Here is a 20618-nt window from a genome sequence, read left to right as displayed (position 1 = left end):
AGTACCCAAACCGCTAAATCTTTATCGGTCCTGGAGAAAGCTTCAGCTAAGTCCCCTTATGCACAGAAGTCAGGATCCCAGGATTGGTCCTTCTCTGGATTCAGGGGGTTTCAGGATTGCTGTGCGTGCCGTAGTGAAGCTCCGGGTGGCGGGCCGCAACAACGGGAAGGTGGTTGGTTTTTCTCTTGCCCAACAGCCTCCTCTCCAGGGACAGCTAGTCTCCATGCCGACCAAGCCTCAAAATTATATTTTTTGTCAGTTGCACGAGACTCCGGTGGGAGGACAAAGCTCGTCTCATCTGGAGGTGTGGGAGACCATCACCGAAGACCGGGGGGTTTTGTCCATCGCTCAGGTGGGTTTTCGCTTGCCCCTTCACTCTGTTCCACCCTTAAACCCTCCCTTCCAGCAGATCGGGTCACCCTCCCTCAGAGCCGAGGTACAGAAACTAGTCCTCAGAGTGGTGGAACGTGTTCCCCTCTGGGAGAAAGGGGAGGGCTTCTATTCCCGTCTGTTCAGTGCCCAAACCCAACCAGGCTAGCCTGCGCACTATCCAAAAATCTTTCCCAGTTCGACCTCTCTTCCCCAACAGAAATTCAAGATGATCACAACTTGCCAAATAAATTCCTCTCTTTGGAAGGGCGACTGGCTGTGTGGTGTACCTTCAGTCCTTGCCCACAGACGGCATTGATCAATCTCCAGTCTCTCCTCCAGCTCCTGTTCCGCCTTGGGCTGTCTGTGAAGTGGCGAAAATCTTCCGTGATGGTCTCTCAAGCCCTTATTTTCCTTGGTTTTCGTTGGAATACGATCAGTACCAAAGTGTTTCTAACGACGGACAGGATTGCCGACCTATCAGCCACGTGTCGGCTCTGTGGAAGTCGACATGTGCCGTGGAGGAGCGCAACGCCTGAGGACCAAGTACCTGAATGATAAAAAAAGACAGAGAAGAAGTATCCGCTCATGGAATTACATGGCCAAACCAAGGAGCGCTGGTGAATTTGGACCGTTCCCGTTGACGCCCCTTGTCGGAGCGCATGTTGACTTCCGGCACCTCGGACTCCTCTGCCGGCGCAGCCTCAGCCTCCAGCCCCCTAGCAGACTCCTCAGGTGGTTTCACCCCAGCCTCCGGCACCTGCTACGCCCCCACCTGCGCAGGATACTCCTGACCCACAGGATACTGATGAGGACCTTGACACGCTCCTTGTCAGCAAAGGCCTTCCACAAACGTCTTGCAGGGCTGGCGGAGTATCTGGGCCTACCACAACTCGAGGTGGAGCAACCGGCAGAGGAGGTGATAGCTGAGGTCCTCACGCGATGCCCCTCTGTCAAAACGGGATTTCCACTGCAGACCGGTGTAGTCTCCCTGGCCAAAAAGGGTTAGCTCAAGCCCCACTCTGTCCAGTCAGTCAATTGACGCCTGGACGCCAAGTACAGGCAGATGGAGGGGGATACACTCTTGCCATCAGCCCATCCTCCGCCTCCTCGGCGACGCTGCTAGGCAAGGAGGAGATTACCTTGGAGGCGTACGGGAAGAAGCTGCATCATCTTCAGGCCGATGCCATGCTGGCTGCCGCTAACCAAAAGTTATGGCGGGAAATTGCGGACTGCCCCCCCGGAACTCCCTACGCAGAACCAATCACGTTTCAAGGCGGCGCTGGCTGAGGCCAAGCTGGTGGCGCAGGACCTCATGGAATCCACCGTGGCCCATATTGACAAATCTGGCAGTGCCATCTGTATCGCCACGGACATGAGGACAGCCTGGCTCTGCAACGAAATTCAACCCGGATGTCCAGGAACGTATATTAGACCTGCCGTTCAGTGGGGGGGATGGGGGCCTCTTCCACTGCACCATGGACGAGTAGCTGGACAAAAATAAAACGGCTCACAAACGGCCAAGTCTTTATCCATCATGACCACGCCCAAATCGTACACCCAGTCACAGCAGCGCTCCGACAAGGGCTGTATGTGCGGAGGGTTCCGCAGCTTCCAGGAACGGAGGTCCAGGCAGCCGGACCGCTTGCCGACTCCAAATCAGCGCCAGCAACAAAAAGGGGGGGTGAGGGGGAGAGTAAGGCCTTTCTTTCCAGTCCCCCTCCTCCGCAACAGCCTCTGAGGGAAAGAGGCATGACACCTCCTCCGGGTCCACGTGTCTCCAGTGGGGGGTCAGGCTTGCTCTCCATGCACATTTCTGTAGTATCCATGGGGTACCGCCTACCTATGCCAGACTCTCCTCCCTTCTCCCCTCCCTCAGGTTGGGACAGAAACTCTGCTGGCGGATATCCGGTCGCTCGTAGAGAGCCAGGCCGTGGAGTAATTCCCAGCCTCCCAGCGAGGTTTGGGCTTTTATTCCAGGATTTTAGCCATTCAGAAAAATAGCCAGCCGGGCCTGAGAGTTGTGTGCTGGACCTTTCCATCCTCAACCTTTCATTGCTTCTACAAAAATTCAAGATGGTTAGGCCAGCTTTTATTGCGGAGACATTGTGCGGGGGAGACTGGATATGCTCCCTGGATCTGAAGGACGCTTACACGTCCTGATTTGGCAGCCCCATCATTCTTGCCTACGATTCAGGATCATGGGCTACCATTTCCAGTACAAGGTCCTTCCTTTTGGCCTCAACTCGGCCCCAAGGTCTTCACCAGACTCAAAAATACTGTGGCTGCCCTCCTCAACGCGCAGGTCTTCCACATCTCTGGAAGTGGTTCACCACTCTTCCCATGCCCTTATGAACACACTGCACAATCTGGGCTTTTCGCTCAATCTCAAGAAGTGCAGCTGCACCCCACGCATACTCTGACATTCTTGGGCCTCATCTGGGACACGTGCTCCGAGAAGGTGTTTCCGTCGGAGGGCAAGATCACGGCCAGCAAGAGGGCCACCACTGACTTCCTCAGCAAAGAGGTGTCCTCAGCCTGGTGGTACCAGCATCTCCTGGGTCTCCAGCAGCGATTCTATTAGCCTTTCCACAAACGAGACTGAGGATGAGGAGGATTCAGCTGCACTTCGTGGCCTCATGGAACCAGGAGCGGGGCTATCAATTCGAGATTATCAACGTTCCTGGTAGCTGGTGCCCCTCGATGTCAGGCGTACCCTGAAATTCTACCTTGACAGGACCAGGGGCCTCTGCAAATCAGACGCCCTGTTTGTCACTTTCGAAGGTGCAAGACCAGGCTACCAGGCCTCCATAATCCTGCTGGATGTTCTCAGCCATCAAAGAAGCATACGAGGGCCAGCACAAGTCGCTCCCGGCGAACATGCACGCCCATGCAGTCCGGGCCAAGGCAACGGCCATCGCATTCCAGTACCATGTCCCTTGCCAAGTCATAAGCAGGGCGGCCACTTGGGCCTCTCCCTCCAGCTTTCTGCAAGCATTACTGTTTGGATGCCGGCTCTAGATCTGATGCGGCTTTCGGACAGGCGGTCTCAGGAACCTATTTGCTTAAGGAGGGTCTGTTCTCCACCCTGGGGCTACAATCAGTTGTAATCGCCCATACAGTATGGAGGAAAGGGGACGGGACGTAAGAGTAATTATAAGTTACTCACCGTATTGACTAACGCACTCTTAGTCCATAGTCCCCTTTCCTCCATACATCCCCCTCCCCGCTAATAATACTGGTGTCATTAGGCAATGTTAAATCTATTGTTGACGCGTCAATGGCGACTGAGGTGTGGCGCCGGAGGGCGGAGTCAGGGCAGTGCATGGTCCCTGGGCCGCGCCTCTAAATTTAAAGGGGAAGATGGTTTTTTCTAGTGAAAAAGGTTCAGTCTTGCGTCCCTTGGAAGGGACGCCCATGCAGTATGGAGGAAAGGGGACTATGGACTGAGTACGTTATTCACTACGGTGAGTAACTTATTGTTTTATAGAATCTACATATTTTCATTGCACACTTGAAATATAGTAATTCTCTGTGTAATTGTTTTTTTTCTGCAGGCACTTCACAATGGCCGCGAGCAAGTGGGCAAGGGGCATTATCACCGAACTATGAAGGGTCTCTCCATACTTTGGTAAGTATATTGGTGTGAGGTAGTGTCTGTTAATTTAATAAGCCTGAGGTCCATGAAAGTCTCAAACATGCAGTTTCTAGATCCACCAACGATATTGCTTGCATATAGTTTTTCTTTCCACTGTTTGGCCCCACAGTATTATGTTACTGAATACTCTCAAAACCCCAAAAGGTTCACAGAAGGTGAGCAATGGTGTTAGGGAATTTTATTCAGGGAAACCTGAATTTTATCAAACTTACAAATACATTTTGTTTCAACTTGTCGCCCTGTCCTCTCTAAAGTCTATGCGGTTAATCCTGCAGAGACTTTTCCCGAAATTCCCTCCTCACTTTTGTCCATTAGCAGAGTTTTGGTGCAACTGTGGACTGGACGATCTCGATGACTGGTTGATTTGCAGAAATGCTAGTTCTATTCTTTTTACCATGGCCACTGTCCATTTAGTCGTTTCTCCAGAGATTAGTCTGTTCCACAGCTCTTCTTCTTGCAGCATCCAGTGGTTTGTCAACGGCAGGAGATATGTATTTCGTTTGTTTTTTTGGTTTTGGGGCAATCTATCACCAAATGTCTCAGGGTTTCAGTCACTGCTCTCTTTTTGCAGAGGCGACAGGTAATTTCACTCGTTGATCCCCGGATGGTTATGATTTCCTGTGTTAGTAATAAATTGAGTCTGGCTTTCATGAAGAGATTTCTCTTCTTTTTTTCAGGAAATTTGACACCGTAGTTTAGGGGACTTTTCCTCTTGTTGAAGGTCGGAGGAAGATGATTTGAGTTTGTTCCCTGCCGCTTTCTCAATCTTCTGGATCCAGTCCATCTCTTCCATTTTCTGTTTGATTCTGTCAGGATTTTCCTTTAGCTCCCTTTCTGTACAGGATATTTCTATTAGCTTCTCTTTTCTGTTGTCTACCCATTTTTAGGCCTGCACATTTTCTGATCTCGATTTCTTCCATAATGATGTGATATGCTGGTAGTGTCATGCTGATTTTCCTATATAGTCTCATGGCACTTTGGTCGACCATCGAGGCTAGTGATACTAAGCCCAGTTCTCGTTTGATGGCCGGCATTCAGGTCGACTTTGGCAAGTCCAGGACTGATTTCCAAACAAGCCCTTCCAATTTATTCCAGAGTGGACGTGGGATATTCAGCGAGGCTTCCATTCCGTACACCAGTGCCGGGACAACTTTGGTCTTGTAAAAGTTTATCGCTGAGATTAATGAGAACTTCCCAAACTTGCTGTCACCTGCTCTCGTTTGCAATGTTAGCCATTTAGCTTTATCCCAAGCAGATCTTGCATTGCCATATCCCTTCCTGAGATGGCCATTCGGACTCCGAGATATTTAATGTTCTTTATCGTTTCGATTTTGGAATTATCGAGGAACCAGTTCAGCTGCTTAGTTACTTTTCTCAGTGCCTTCTCGATTACCATGATTTTTGATTTTGTTTCGTTTATCTCTAGATGATTGTCCTCCTTGTACTTCGCCAGGTTGTTTAATTTGCGTTGAAGCCCAATTTTCGTCTGGTCTTTTAAGGTAACGTCGTTGGCGTACAGTAGTCTCGGAATGCTGGTTTTTCCGATTTTTGGAGGGAAGGCCCTAATTTTTTCTTCGGAATGTTGGTAATCGCCTAAGAACGCGATAAAAAGGGCCGGGGCCAGAGGGCATCCCTGTTTGACACCTCTGTTGACCCTGATCTCTACTGATAGTGTGCCTTGCTGGTTTAGCTTCACTCTTACCTTCGTTTGGGAGTGAAGAGCTTTTATTGGCTCTAGCACCATTGTGGGACAGTTCCAGCTGCGTAATTTCGCCCATAGTTTGTTCCGATCGATCTTATCGAAGGCTTTCGAGAGGTCCACAAACGCCAAATGGACTTTGGGCGCTCCTTCCTTCACTTTTGCTTTTAGGATGTTTAATAGCATGATGTTGATCACTGTACTTCCGTTTCTCTGGAAGCCTGTTTGTAGGCTGTCTTTGGATAGAGCATTTCTTTCCCAGTTCCTGAAGTGGTCGAGCAGGAGTGTTGCGAATATTTTTCCTATAATATCCAGTAATGCTATCGGCCGGTAGCTCTGGGGGTCCTCTACTTCCTTTTTTGTACACCGGAACTATGACTATCAGCCATGTTTCTGGGATCAGTTTTTTTTTTTTTTTTTTTTTTTTTTTGCGCCACAATCAGCGAAGATCTGCTGATCACTTCAGACCACTCTTTCGGAAACAGCTTTAGGTCCACATTCGTCAGTCCATCCGGACCGGGTGCTCTGGATGTTTTTAGTTTCCTGATTTTCATTTCTATATCCTCAGGATTTGTCACTTCACCCCAGGCTAAGTTGGGGTTGCACTCTGTCGCGGGTGTATTTATCTTCAAATCAGTCCTTCAAATTCAGTCGCTAAGTAGTGTATCCATTTTTCTTCCGACACAGCATTGCCCTGTGTCCCGCTTGTTGTACTGTTCATGGTTCTTGTCAGTGTCCAGAATTTACTTGCTTTTTTTGACGAGATTCTTTTCATCATCTCTTTAGCATTGTTTTGGTAAAGGGCAGATCTATGCTGTTTCAGCCAGTTATATCTTTTTACTTCTAACTGCCATTTCTCCCAATCTTCTTTGATGTTCGTTTTCTTTGCTATTCTTCGCAATCTCCGACCCACTATTCTTTATTCGACCACTGCTTTGTCGTAGGCATGCTTTGAATGCTCTGGTTCGGTGGTTTTTCTTAACCCTGGCTTTTGATAAGCCAGTAGTAGAGGTAAGTAGTTTGGTCTTTCGGCGGTCTTGTTGGGCGAATTGCTAGCCGCTGTCAGGTCCCAAGACAGCTTGATTTTCAGGATATCCGCTTCTGATATTCTAAGCCGTGTTTGAGTATTTAATTCAGTACCCACGTGATAGTTCAATTTTTCAGGTCTCTTTCCTTGCCAGGTACAGGAGAGTAAGTTTTGGTCACTGTGCTTTGTTCTTTGCACTCTGAAACTCTCAATGCTCGGTATTAGACCTTCTGTTATAAATATATAGTCGAGAGTTGCTTTTGAGGACATTCTCTCCCAAGTCAGAATGTTTCTCGATTTGATAACTTCATTCCATGCTTTCCCTCGGTCCTTAGTTGCTTCAGTACCCTCGGGCCACTGTACCGCACTCGGCTTTGCCTCAGATGCCTCGTTACATTCAGCATTGAAGTCCCCACATATAATTTCTATTTTGTCGAAATCTTCATACAGCTGGTCTATCACCACTCCCATGTTGGAGCAGAAGGTTGCTATTGACATGCGTTGTGGATTCCAGTAGCAGTTTCTTATTGCTAGATAGTTAAGTTGACTCTTGGTTTCTTTGCGCACCGTTGCGACCATGTGGTTAGAATCACAAGCATTTCGTATGCTTCTTTCCATTTTCTGGGTTCCGTTAGGTCCAGGCCCGTTTTGATTGCCGTTAACAGGCCCGACGAGGGTCGGCCCAAGAGGCCCTTAACTGCTGGTGATATTTCCACTGTGAACCCGTCAAGCATGGGCTTCTCAATCAGCCAAGTCTCTTGCAAGCAGACTGTCATAGAGGCCCATATTCACATCTCCGACTGTCCTTAGATGCGCGTGGCCTCTCGTATTCCAGGACCCCAGACTAAATTTTTCATTTTCGGGCCACTCCACTTGTTGCGTCGTTGGGCTGGTCACGGGCAGGTCCTAGTCGTTGGTATTTATCTGAGTTCTTGTTCCAATTCGATGTTAACCACTTCCAAGGGCCTTTCGCTTGGGGTGACCCTGTCCTTTTCGCCAATTGGGTTTCTGTTGCCTTTCTCTTCGGCTCTTGCGGTTTGGAGCTAGACTCAGTATGAGTCCAATGCTCATTTTGTTCCTCTTAGTCTTCTCCATAACCCCTGCCCATTGTCTGGGTATTCCCTGTTATAATCGGTCTGTTGCCTGTTTTTTCCTCTTCCTCCTTCCCAATTTTGTTGCTTTGTCGCTTTGTCGCTTTTCATTTCTTTGCATATGTTGGTTTGTCCACCAAGCTTCCTCTTTTGCCTTGGGATTCATCCAGCGCTTGTGTCGGTATAGGTCCTCGGTTTTCGAATGATAATGCTTTGAGTACTTTTTCATTTCTTTCTTTTCATACTCCTGCTCCCTTCATACCCTCCTTTTTATTTCTGTTAGGCAAAAGCCCATTTGTTCAATTTCTTTGAATGCCAAGCTATAGATGTATTTGATTCCAGCTGATTTAAAATGAAGATATGCTTTGGCCTTTCTTTCACTGTGGCATGGTTCCACTAGTTTTAGATCTTCTGTTCTGATTTTCCATAAAGTTTTCATCTTCTTTGTTGTCTGCAATACTGTTGGTCAATTTAGTATTAGATCCTCATCCTGTGCTTCCATTTGTTCTAACTTAAATACACATGTCTTCTTTTATTTTTGTTTGCCTTTCCCCCTCCTCTCTTGATGTTCGATACAGGCGTGGACTTCCTCTAGTTCTTTGATTTTTTTTCCTTTTCTCGTTCTTCACTTAAGTGTCTTTCGGATTTATATTGAGTCATTTTTTTCGACAGTACTGCGCAGGTTTTATCCTTTTCCCAATGTTCCTCTTCTTTTCTTACTTTTCCTTCCTTGTTTGCTCCTTTTTTCTGGTTTATGTCGTCCTCCTTTATCTCCATCTCGTTTTGTTCTACCTGTTGTGATAAGTTCATTAGGTCGGACTTATTCATAAATTCCTCTGCCGTTCTTGGCGATCTTGTTTCAATTTCTCTCGGCTGTTTGATAGCGCTATCTTTCTGCTCCCTTGTTTGTGGACCCGTTTCGCTGTGTGTTGATTCCGACGCTACAAAGATCGTATTTTTTTTCTTCGTTTGGCTTATTGTTAGCCTCTAACTGCAGTACTATTTTTCTGGGGTCCTTGGTTGGTGAGCTTCTTCGCTATGTCTTGCTACAGGTGAAGACATGATTTTATTCAAATCCATACGCTGTATCTGCGTTTTTGGACTTCAGAATTGTTTTTGACTCCGTTAGTTTTCTATTTATTTGTTCCATAGTTTCGATCTTTCTTTCTAAGGCTTCAATTTTACTTTCCCAGTTCTTCTGCTGACTGGTAGTTCTGTCTTCTACCGCCGTTATATAACTTTCCACGTGTGACATTTTTGTTATCATTCGTGAGAATCGCGGTATTGTCTTGGCTCTCCTCTTTGATGGCTTTGTAGAGTTTGCAGAATGGGGCTAGTGCAATAGTCATCTAAGACATGATTGCTAACATGTCTGACTTTTTATTTGGTGATTCTTTTTGCATTGCTATTGCGATGTCACATAGTCTTTGGTTTTTCGGTTCTCCTAGTAACACTTGGTGATTTTATTGAGGAGTGCTCCAATAACGACATTTGGTCCTGCTCTTACTGCTTGACACCTCTGTGGTCTTTTGGTCAATTGATAATCGTCCTGATTGCTTGTTTCCTCATCTGTTTTTTTCAAGGGTGTCATTTTTGTAAGACCTTTGGTCAAATGGGGCTTAGTCCAGGCAAAGCGCTGCGCTTTCTCGACTGGAATATGGTCTCTCTGTTGCACCTCTGGCGTCGTTTGCTCCGCCTCTGCTGTCTCCATCGCTTGTCCCTCCATTATTCCTTCTGTTTCGGCCAATTTAGGCTGCGCCCCTTTCTTTAGTCGTTGAATCTGGTTGTTGTACGCTTTAAATTGGGGATCGCTCCTCGTATCTCATTGGTTGGTAGCTGGCTTCTCTCCCCTCTTCGGGTCTTTTGAGTTCCAGTAACTTCGTGGTTACTGCTGTTTCTACTTTCTTGAGGACTAGCCTCATCATCCGCTGGTGTGGTTTTTAATAAACAGCCATGGTCCGTTTTCCTCAGTTTAGAAACTGGTGGCGTTTCTTGTGCCACTTCTAGCATCTCCGCATCAGGTACTTCTATCTCCGGATTTATCTTTTGTGTTGCGTAAAGAAAGCTTTTAACGGGCATGATAGGAGAGGGTTTGGCAAACCTTTTGAAGTGTACCCTCGCCTTTTGGTCACCTTTGAACCCCCACTTTCTTTTGATATTACCTTTTTTCCATTCTGCTCCGTCAGAGTTTTTGTTCTCGTTTTTGAGGAATTTTTCGCCCCTGATTTTATTGGTTTAGCCTCCATTTTTGTTTTATTTCTATTTTCTTTTTTTTCCTCTCGACGTCGTCGTTAGTATTTCCCCATCAGTCTCCTTGAGTCTTCGGGCTCATCTTCCATTATACTTTCTGGGTCAGTGTCAACCTCTTCTGACTCATCGTCCTTTTCCCTTTCCGTGTCCGTCTCATTTCCAGAGATCTCAATAATGTTTTTGCTGTTGTTAAGCAGCCTTTTCTCGTTTGTTTTGGGCATCACCCGCCCTGGCGACTTTTCGTGATACTCTACTATCACTATGGATCAATGCCAATATTTTTATTTTGTTGTGTATTTTCATATTTTTCGAATCCATTCAGCGGTACATTATTAGGGCCGTTCTTAGTTTTTTACAGGCTTCTCGAGTTCTCGGATTTTGGGGTTTCCGGGGGTTTCAGCTGAATTTTCTGCCCCCTCGGCACGTGGCCCTAGAGCGTTGGGGCCGTTAGCCGCTTCTGCCGTACCGACTTTGGCCTCTCCTATGCCTGTCTGAAGGAGTGCGGCTTCGCCTCCTTCTGCCTCTTCCTGGCCCCCGTCCGGCTCCACTCCTCCACCTTGCTCCCCGCCGCCGCCGGGACTCCACTTGGCGCCCGACGGGAGCCGTCCTCTGACCGCTCGGGCTCCACTCGCCTTACCGGCGGATGGTGGAGTACAACCAGCAGCGGAGGAAGACTAATTCCTCGTCTCCTCGGTGATGTTCCGCTCATGGCCTTCGACACTGCTACGATCGGACGTCTCCCAGTCCGCTGGGCTTTTTCTGGCCTGACCTCGGCTCGAATGCCTCGGGTCCACCTCACCCGATGTCACCGCCATCAGCTGCTCAGGTACGGCTGTTCTTTCCTCTCTGGGCATGTGATTTTCCTCCTTCTTTCAATTTTTCACTTTCCGGTGTACGGCCCGTGATTATCAGGTCCTTATGCTCGGTCATATACTGGTTCACTTCTGTAGACTGAGCTCGTAGACCGGACCCCTTTTCCAACAGATCCTTCTCTTTGCATCCTGGGGCCTTAGGTTGTGGCGACTTTGCTGTTGATTTCGATGGTCTCATGTTGGGCTCCGCGTCTGCCGCAGACTGGCTCTCAACCTCGGCTCACCAGCTCTGCAGTGTTTTAGGGTAAATATAGGCACCACCTCCTCACAACGATGTGGAATGACTGGACTGCTGCTGCAGACTGGCGCACAACCTCGGCTCACCAGCTCCTTAGGGAGTTTTGTTAAATTCCACCTTTGGTAGGACTGAAGAAGGCTCACTCTTAGATGTGCAGGGCTCCAACTCTTAGGTTTGGCCTGAACTACCCAAAAGGTTTGATAGCTATGATCGAACAGCCTTCGTCTAGGAAGGAGGAGTGCTGTAGTTGAGTAGACCTTACAAGAATGAGTGAGCAGGCTTGTGTTGGAGAAGGTTGGCAGGAAACCCTTATTATCCAAGTGGATCAGGCGTACCTACGCAGACCCAGATGAGCTAAGCAGCTCCCAGCCAGTACCCTACTAAGGGTGACCTGCCAACCTGCTCCAAGAAAAGCCTGCTCACTCATTCCTCTGCCTTGATGAAGACGACGGTCGAAATGCGCGTCGGTTTTTTTGTTTCACCGCACAAGATGCCTGACTTGTAATGCTTTATCAGTCCATTAAACTAGCATGTACAATACTGACTCGACTGATGTGTCAATAATTTTCAACAAGTACCAAGAGTCTCACAGAAATTGGACAACCACCAACTGCCAGTGCCCACACCAAACAAGGGTTTGTTACCCCACCCAGTACCAAACCTTTTGGGAACCCTGTAGTTTTGGTTCCCTGACAAACCATGTGCCAGGCTGCAGGCAAAACCCATACCATAGACTGAACCTGTGCGCAGGAGACTGGGTGTGCAGACACAAAACTCTAAACTCCTTGAACCTTAACTTTGTGTAGGCCTAAACTTTAGAAATCAAACCCTATCTGAGGAATGAGTCGCCACGTTCAGATGGGGGGGCAGTGTTGGGACCAGTGACCTGTGGGCGGCAGAAAAAAGGAAGGCAGACACTGTCAGTTAAATTCTCAGATGTTTTTCGTAGCAAGTAATGCAATTAGATTCAAAGAGTTCAGGGGAGCTGGGTAGGCCACATGGATTTCTGCCTCTGGGATGGATGTCCTTGGGCACGGGAGAACATGATTGGGTCGTCCACCCCAATGTGACTCAAGAAGCTCAGGAGGAGAGCACAGCAGCACAAAAACTGCCTAGGTAAAAACCCAGGCATACGGCAGGAGCTTCTATGGTGAAAAGAAACTGTCACCAGCAGTTCCCTACGGGAAGATGGCACCAGCTCCATTTCGGGTCTCTGGCTTTGGTGGCTGGACGAGGAACTTTTGGCATGAGCAGACAGTCTGACTCGGTCACAGGGATGCCCAGCAGACTATCTTTATGGCACTTGATTGTTGAGGCTCGACGCAGGGCTTGTGGCAGCGACGGTCGTCACCCAGCAGACTTGCTTCCTTTTCTCGTTCCTCCACTTTTCTGAAGGTACTTTTACAATAAGGATGGAGTGTCTGTAAGCACAGACAAAATTCCAATGGTCCAGCAAACGGTGCTGGGGGACTCAACAAGTGGGGAGAGTTACACACACAATGAAAATTCGACCTAATAAATGGTCCACTGCAAAACAGATTTCCCTTGTCCCTGAATCTCTAACTTTAAACACCCTGTCCTGCCCACTTCCTGTGGGCATCATGTCATGACTAGGTTTCAAGATGAGCAAAATAAATCACCAGTAAAGGAATGGGTATTTTATGTGAAAGCTGACTTCCCTGAGCACCATCAGTTTACCTCTTCTATTTCACATGAATGTTGAGATGGATTTCCAAATCGGCCCTGGTGGGAGGATTTTGGGAGGCCACCCTATTTATGGTAAACTGGGAAGTGACCAACAGGTTTTTATGGCATATTTACGTTCACCAGTAGGTGAATAGAGTTGCATATAAATTAGTTAGTAGTATTGTACATGCGAAAAGTCCGATGCAAGGAAAATAGGTGCAAAAAGTCAGAATAAGCACAAGTACAGCTTGTCATAACCTTATGAATTCCAACCCTAAGGTGGTATGGGGCCTAGTGCCCAAAAGTCATAAGTTCCAATATTATCCTCTTCAAGTATAGTATTCATAAAAGTTAAATAAGTGTTTACTCAAATTTAGGTAAATACCCCACTCTACTTTTCACTAGGTAGGACCTAGGAGAAGATCCTTAACTAAGGTTCGCTGACCAGTGGCTAGCTTGCAGTGTATTTAGGCCAAGGACTTTAAGCCCTATTGTTAACGTAGAGAGGACAGGAGGGGACAAACCGTTATGTTAACTTATCCCTCTTACTCTGTTTCTTCCAGTTACCACGCAGATGTTCCAGAATCTATTGGACACAATCTTCTGTGCTTGGTTTGGTTGAGGAAGGCCCAGGGTTCGTGTGTGCAGTTAACTTTCTGAGTCAGTTGCGTTGCACAACAAACAGTTCCAGTTTGCTTCCAGAAGAAGACCCAGACTGAAGAATAATTAAGACTTCTGCAGGGCTAACCCCTTAGGACACCTCATGGGATTGAAGGGATTGTTCCAAAAAAGTTCACCAGCCACGGTCCGGCAGTGACCAGCAATCGTGCAGCAGTGAAAACAGAAGCATCTCCAGCAAAGCTTCCCTTGAAGTGAGACGGCTGAAAATGCAGGACCAGGTGTCTTGTAGCATAACTTGGAGTGGCCAACCCCAAGTTCCTTACAAAAATACAAAAAAAGGTAGCTTGTGCCCCTCTAGAAAGAACATGGCATGATAACCTGTTCTGTGGTTTTTACCCACTTTGAGATTCTGTTGCTGTTGGTACTTTGTTCTAAGGAGGTTTGCCTGGCATTTTGGTGCTGCACTGCCCTTGTGGGCGGGACAAAGACTGATTTGCAAATGGGTATTCCTCCTTTGTGAAAAAGTACAGTGAGCTAAAAGTGATGGCTGCAGACTCTCAAGTTGGGTAAAAACCACAGGTTATCATGCCATGTTCTGTCTAGAGAAGGTCCCCTGCTAACTTTTTTGTAGACTTGTAGCATAAGCAGAAGATCTGAAAAGTTCCAAGCCCTACTCTGAACTGCTGCAGCGTGGTAGCTCGGGAGCGATCTGGTCAGTCCACCAGGGTGGTCCTAGGACACCTCTGATGGCAAGGAAGGCAGAGCTCCTCGAGCAGCTGTGACTGATTGTTCCCACCGGTCCAAGGGTTTAAGCACCAATAATGGTCTTCGGATATCAGGCAGGGGAGCAGGGCTTCACCATGCCAATACTGGAGTCGATGCTGGTCGGCTGCGGGGGCTGTCAGTGGTCTGCCAGCTAGGGGTGTAACGAATAGTAGATTTAAGTATTTGGCCGAAGCCGAATACAAAGCCGAATAGTTGCCTTTTTAATAAATAGTTATGCAGACAAGAAAAAATAATTTTGTGAATTAAAAAACGCTTTAAAATACATATATCCATTCTTCATTGCATTTCTTTTCTTTGCTGTCTACGGAAGATGTTCATATAAACCCTGAAAGGAATAAATTATCAGCAAATAAACTCCTGAGTAGCTGCACAGTTTGTATTGTAGGCCCAAGTATATAAGACTAGCCCAAAAGTATTACATGCACAATACTCTCAACTCACGCTTTTGACTGGTGTCACCCACCTTCACCCGCCAAGCCTCCACTATACCCATTCACTTCAATGGGCTCTCACCGGCCAAAAACAAAATCTGGTGTTTTCACCCAGCTTGGCGACAAAAAAGGTTGAGAGCTATGCTTGCATGTATGCAATAACTGTGAGGGGAGACTGGCATGTGTCTACTTATAATTTTAAAGGTTCCTTTGTGCCTGACTGTCTTTAGCATTCTGGATCCAGCAAAGCACTGAAACATGAAAGGAGTGATTACATCTGGTTCCATAGTGTCCTGCATTTCACTTATCCCGAATTGTCGCCTGTTCATGTGGCCGGTGCAGGAATTTCTCGCAGACAGGTGGTCGCAAAGTCGGGGGTTGTGGTCGGACAAGGTGGTCCTCTCCTGGGGGCTAGTGGAAGCCCTGAGAGTGGGCTTGCACAGACAATCTTGTATGGGGCATGCCCCCTGCTGGAGCCAGACTTTCAGTGCACAATAGTGACTGACGCTTCCCCGGTGGGTTGGGGGGGTGCACCTCGTCCAGTCACAAGTCCAGGGTCTGTGGTCTCGGGAGGAGGCGTTATTGCACATCAACATACTGGAGTTGAGAGCGGTGCACTGGACCCATCCAGAGTCAAAGGGAGACACGTTCTCGTTGGCGGCCTCTTCGGGTATGCGTTTCCACTGATTCAGGGGCTGGTCCAGTTTATGCGCAGGTACCCGTGCAAAGTGATCTTGGTCACCCCATTCTGGCCCAGGCAGACATGATTCTCGGATCTCCTTCATCTCGCGATGGAAGAGCTGCTTCGTCTAGGTGGGATCTGCTGTCACAGGACGAGGGGGAGTGTGTGGCATCACGATCCAGCATCTCTCATCCTAGCTGCATGGCTCCTGATCACTCAGAGTTCGGTCATCTGGGTATCTCACAGGAGTGTCGTTGGATCCTGGAGGCGGCAAGGGCACCTTTCACTAATATCTTACAGTAGGAAATGGGTGAGATTATGTGCCTGGTGCGCGCAGCAACCGCATGTGCAGCCGGTGGAAGTTTCGTCGCCCCAGATTCTCCCATACTTGCTGCGTCTGGCGCAGGAGGGCCTGGCGTGATCTTCAATCAAAGTACATTTGGCAGCCATCTCCATATTCACCAGACGGCGCCATGCTACTACTCTGTTTAGTGGCAGGTTGGTTAAGCACTTTCTGAATTGGCTTTTTCAGACATTTCCCCCAAAGAAAAGGTTTGCTTCGGTATAAAGTCTCAATGTGGTTCTCTCTGCTCTCATGAAGCTGACGTTTGAGCCCATGTCGACGGCGTCCTTGAAGTTCCTCTCATGGAAAGTCGCATTTCTGGTTACAATCATGTCTGCCAGAAGGATTTCAGAGCTTCAGGCGCTGGTCATTTACCCGCCGTACCGGTGTTTCATGAGGGATACTGTTCTCCTGTCTACTAATCCGCACTTCATACCAAAAGTGCCTTCGGAGTTTCACAAACACGCTACGATCGACTTGCCCTCGTTCTTCTCGAAGGCGTCCACGCCGGCGGAAAGAGCCCTGCATTCCCTAGACATCAAGAGGGCGCTGAAGTTTCATCTGGCCCGTATTCAGGACTTCAGGAAGTCAAATCAGCTGTTTGTGGCTTTTGGTCCCTCCAGCAGGGGCCATTCCATTTTCAAACAAGGACTTTCCCGTTGGGTCTCGTCCACCATTTCATTTTGTCATGGAAAAGTTGGCAAGCCCTTGAGGGGCACTCCTAATACCCATTCTACAAGATCCACGGCATCATCGGCGGCGCTTAGTGCCATTTGCGCGGTGGCTTCTTGGGCGGTACGACATACCTTCACCAGACACTGTCTGGGACAGCAAGATATGGAAGATCTGCAGGTGGGACATGCGGTCCTCCGCCTGTTTCATTAAGGTAGGCCCTGCAGCTTCCGGGTTTTTTTTGTATACTCTATCACTTGCTGGTTCTGTTATCATACATGTTGGATGTTATCCTGTGTGTTCGTGGTTATGGCCTGGGGGCATGGTGTTGGTTTGCCTGTCCTGCACCTCCAGTGGTTGGTCGTACTGCTATGTAATATATTCACTACATGCAAATCCATGAAAGATCCAATGCTGGAGTAGGGAGTAGTTTCTTACTTGTAACTCCATTTCTCAAGCGTTGGTATCTTTCATGGATTCACATGCGCCCACCGCCGGCCTTGCAGGCAAACCTTGGTTTGGGTCTCCTCTACCTTGGAGGTTAAAATCTGAAGGGAAGCCGCGGGGACAGGACTATTTATACTAGACGTCCTATTTGTGTAGGCTTAAGCACCCAAAGACGTTCATGGGACACTAAAGTGTCGAAGTTTTCCATAGGAAAACAGTAAGCTAAAGTTACTGAGGTTTCCCAGCCTGACGGGAAATATTCACAGCATGTGAATCCATGAAAGATACCAACGCTGGAGAAATGGAGTTAAGGTAAGAAACTACTCCCTTCACTCCACTCCCCTGCCCTTTGTCGGCCTGAGTCCCTTAATGGAACCAGCTCCCACTGGGCGTCTGGCTGTCTGATTGGACAGCCACCCGCCCCTTTCTGTGAACTGCTGAGAGAGATTGCAGAGGAGTGTGTGCTGAAACTGAATCATAGGTGAGGTTCTCCAGCATGGGGTCTGGCATGGATTCACATGCTCATGAATATTCCCAGTCAGGCTGGGAATCCATGGTAAAAGAAAAAACTGTTTCACTTTAGTTTATAAACCGTCTTTATCCTAACAGCCAATCACTGAGCTCTGGGTCATACTGTCCCCCGCCAACGACTGCCCTCCCCCTAAGCCCCTCCTCTGGCAGCCATCTTCAGATTTCTAATGCACGTTCAAGTGTTGGGAGCCCTTGTGTTTAGCTCTTCGAGGTCTCTGCATTTTTAGCACTTTTTTGCTAGGAAAACCCGATTTTTATTTTTCAATCGAGCCTATGTGCTACCTCCTTTATCCATCCAATTAACCGGGATCCGTTCTTTGGCATCTTTCATCGCCCGTCAAGGGGAGAAATGGTAGAGTGTTCTTCTTGGAAGCTTCCAGAAGTTCTTCAGGCCTACACTGTGCCATATCATGTCGCAGGAGAAGGACAGGGCTTCCCTCTTCAAACTCTGCCCCAGCTGCGGTTTGCGGAATGTTTTCACAGACTAGCATTCCCAGTGCCTTTATTGTCTTCACCCGACGCACAAGGAAGAAGACTGCAAGATCTGCTGTGGCTTCTCCTAGCTCAAGATGAATGATCAGCACGTCCCACTGGCGGTGTGGCTAAAGCCAGGGCCTCTATCCCGTGTGGTAAACGGGGGCATGCCTTATCCGGACCCAGCCAGCCTGAGCGGACTTCAAAGTCCTCTGAGGGTGCTCCATCCACAGAGGCCCAAGACCTGGCCAAGCACTGCGAGTCCGCTTCCGTTAGGTTCGCCGCGCAAGCAGTCCCGCAACGGTCATGGCGCATTCCTAGTCCATCAGCCTCAATCTCCAGTCATCGCTCCAGTTCTTCATCAAAGAGGAAGTCAGCTACCCCAGGGAAGCTGCGAGAGAAGCCGGAGAAGGCCAAGCAGGACAAGGTGTCCATCCTGCCAGTTAAGGCCCTGGTGATCCAGGCCAAATCAGCCTCTTCTATCAAGCTGGTTGCTGCTGCCCTCTCGAAGGCGAAAGGGGCTGACCCGGTTCTGGGTACCCCAGTGGCGGTCAGGTTGGCTCTTCCTCCCTAGTGGGAGTCTTCGGCCAACCCCTCAGGACCCAAAAAAGGGGTGGGGGCGCATGGAAGAGCTACAGGATACGGATATTTCTTTGTCTGACGAGGTAGACATTGTTTCCGTCCACACCATCCTGGAGGAGATTGACGACGTCGGAGTTGCCCGCCGGAGGCGATGTCTAGGACGAGCGCTGGGCCCAGCGACCCTGTTCCCCAGGCACCCCCAGAGATATGTTGTGGGATATGTGAATGTTGGCATATGCCAGACTTAGAGTTGAGAACATTAGCCTGCGCCATATCTAGACAGGACTGAGAATGTTAGCATACACCACACTTCGAATTGAGAACGCTAGCCTGCGCTGTTTCTAGACAGGATTGTGAATGAATGTTAACGTATGCCACACCTAGACGGAATTATGAAGATTGCCAAGCACTACAATTAAAAGGAATTGAGAATGTTGGCATGTCCCGCACTTGGATAGAATTATGGACATTGGCCTGTGCGATATCTGGATGGTATGGTTAGGGTTGGTGAGTGCCACACTCGGACTGAATTGTGTAGGGCAGCAAGTGCCACACTTTGATAGAACTGTGAATGCTTGCATGTTAAATGTCACATAATCCACTAACCAATATAAACTCTAACTCTCTGCATACTTAAAACTCACACAACCATCTCTCGTACAACCAGCTGCACGCACTTCACCACACTGCAACAACACATAAGCCACGCCAACAGCACACACGGACTGACACCGATCCAATACTTGCACCAAAGCTCAGCACCCGGTGTCTACCGAGTTGAAGCTGCCAACAGTACACCACTCCTCCCACTATCCTACGACCTCTTCACCTTACTAACCCATCCCACCTTCTCATTTACAGATCCTCCAGAGCACCTGGGGACCAATTCCGTTGGTGACGGTGCTCTATATAAGTACCGTTAACATGACATAACATATTCTCTCGACCCTCCACATACTGGTGTGGGAGAGTCAGAAGAGAATGCCGACGGCACCACCAGCGACACCAACGCCAGCGACCCCATCGACACCACCGCCAAAGAAAAGGAGACACCCTACGCCTCCACTACAACTGTCACTGCCCTCCCCTCCTAGGGCTACGGGGATGGAAACAGTGACGACAGACACCGATGACGAAGGTGGAACCTCACCGCCACTAAGGGCTTCTCCACCGGATGAAGTGGGATCCTTCCAATCCATGATTGCCCGTGCGTCGAAAACTCTTCCAGCTCAACCCGGAAGAGAAGGAAGGCTTCCCATATCAGCACCAGGAGGCGAAGAGGAAGAAAATTCTGTCGGTACCGCTCCTGGACAATATCGGAGATGAAGGATTGGCGCTTCTGAAGAACCCTGGCAAAGAGGGACCGGCTAGAAAAGAAATACCGGGTGCCGGAGTCTGCTCCCAAATGTCTGCAGTCACAACCATCGCCGGACTCAGTGGTCTTGGCTGCGGTTAGGAAGAAGTCATCCAACCCCTCGTCAGCCTCTGTCCCCCCAGACGGCGAGGGGAAGACACTGGATGCTGTGGGATACGTCACTTACTCAGTGGTGACGACGGTGCAGGCGGCCAACGCCTTAGCGTTCCTAGCCAGGTACGACTGGGAGCTATGGTACAAGATGGCTCTGATCCTGGATTTCCTCTCCGAGGACATGCGGGTAGAGGCAATGGAGATCCTTCAGGAAGGTGAGGTGGCGTCGGACCACGCCATCACAGTCGCCCTGGACATTGCAGACACGGGCTTCCGCCATATGGGAAACAGGGTTTGCCTCCACCGTCATGGCTGGCTGATGGTCACCAACTTCAGATGAGGGTCCTGGACATGCCGTTCGACTGACACAATTTTTTCGGCAAGGCAGTCAATGAATCTCTTCAGGCCATCAAGACCGACACAGCTTTGCCCCGGGCATGCTGCAACAGCACAATCCATCCTTTCGGCCCTCAGGAGGGAAGTTGCGGTAGATCTTCGAAGAGTTTCAGTGGTGGATCATCCTCTTACCGCCAACCCTCCCGTTCCACAACCCAGGATGCCTACAGGGGTCTTTCCAATGCCTTCGGAGGTGGCCGCTATTTTTGTCAATGCTCCCAGGGCGCCTTGCCGGCCTCCAAGCAGGACTGAACCGGCCGTGACATCTGGCTCTGCCCCCGGTGGGAGGGTGGGT

The 20618-nt window shown here is 48.9% G+C and overlaps 1 protein-coding gene across 2 annotated transcripts in view; it reads left to right on the top strand.

The window, feature by feature from the left end:
• TCF3 (transcription factor 3) overlaps positions 1-20618 on the top strand; it is a 1342799-nt gene that overhangs the window by 1174851 nt on the left and 147330 nt on the right. For both annotated transcript variants that reach the window (XM_069649483.1, XM_069649484.1), the window contains exon 14: positions 3927-4000. In XM_069649483.1, coding sequence (XP_069505584.1) covers positions 3927-4000 — 74 coding nt within the window. The remainder of the gene's footprint in view (positions 1-3926; positions 4001-20618) is intronic.

This window comes from Ambystoma mexicanum, chromosome 1p, assembly GCF_040938575.1.
Source record: "Ambystoma mexicanum isolate Mex_15411 chromosome 1p, UKY_AmexF1_1, whole genome shotgun sequence".
In the NCBI taxonomy this organism is placed as follows: domain Eukaryota; kingdom Metazoa; phylum Chordata; class Amphibia; order Caudata; family Ambystomatidae; genus Ambystoma; species Ambystoma mexicanum.
This window is presented reverse-complemented; position numbering and strand designations above follow the sequence as displayed.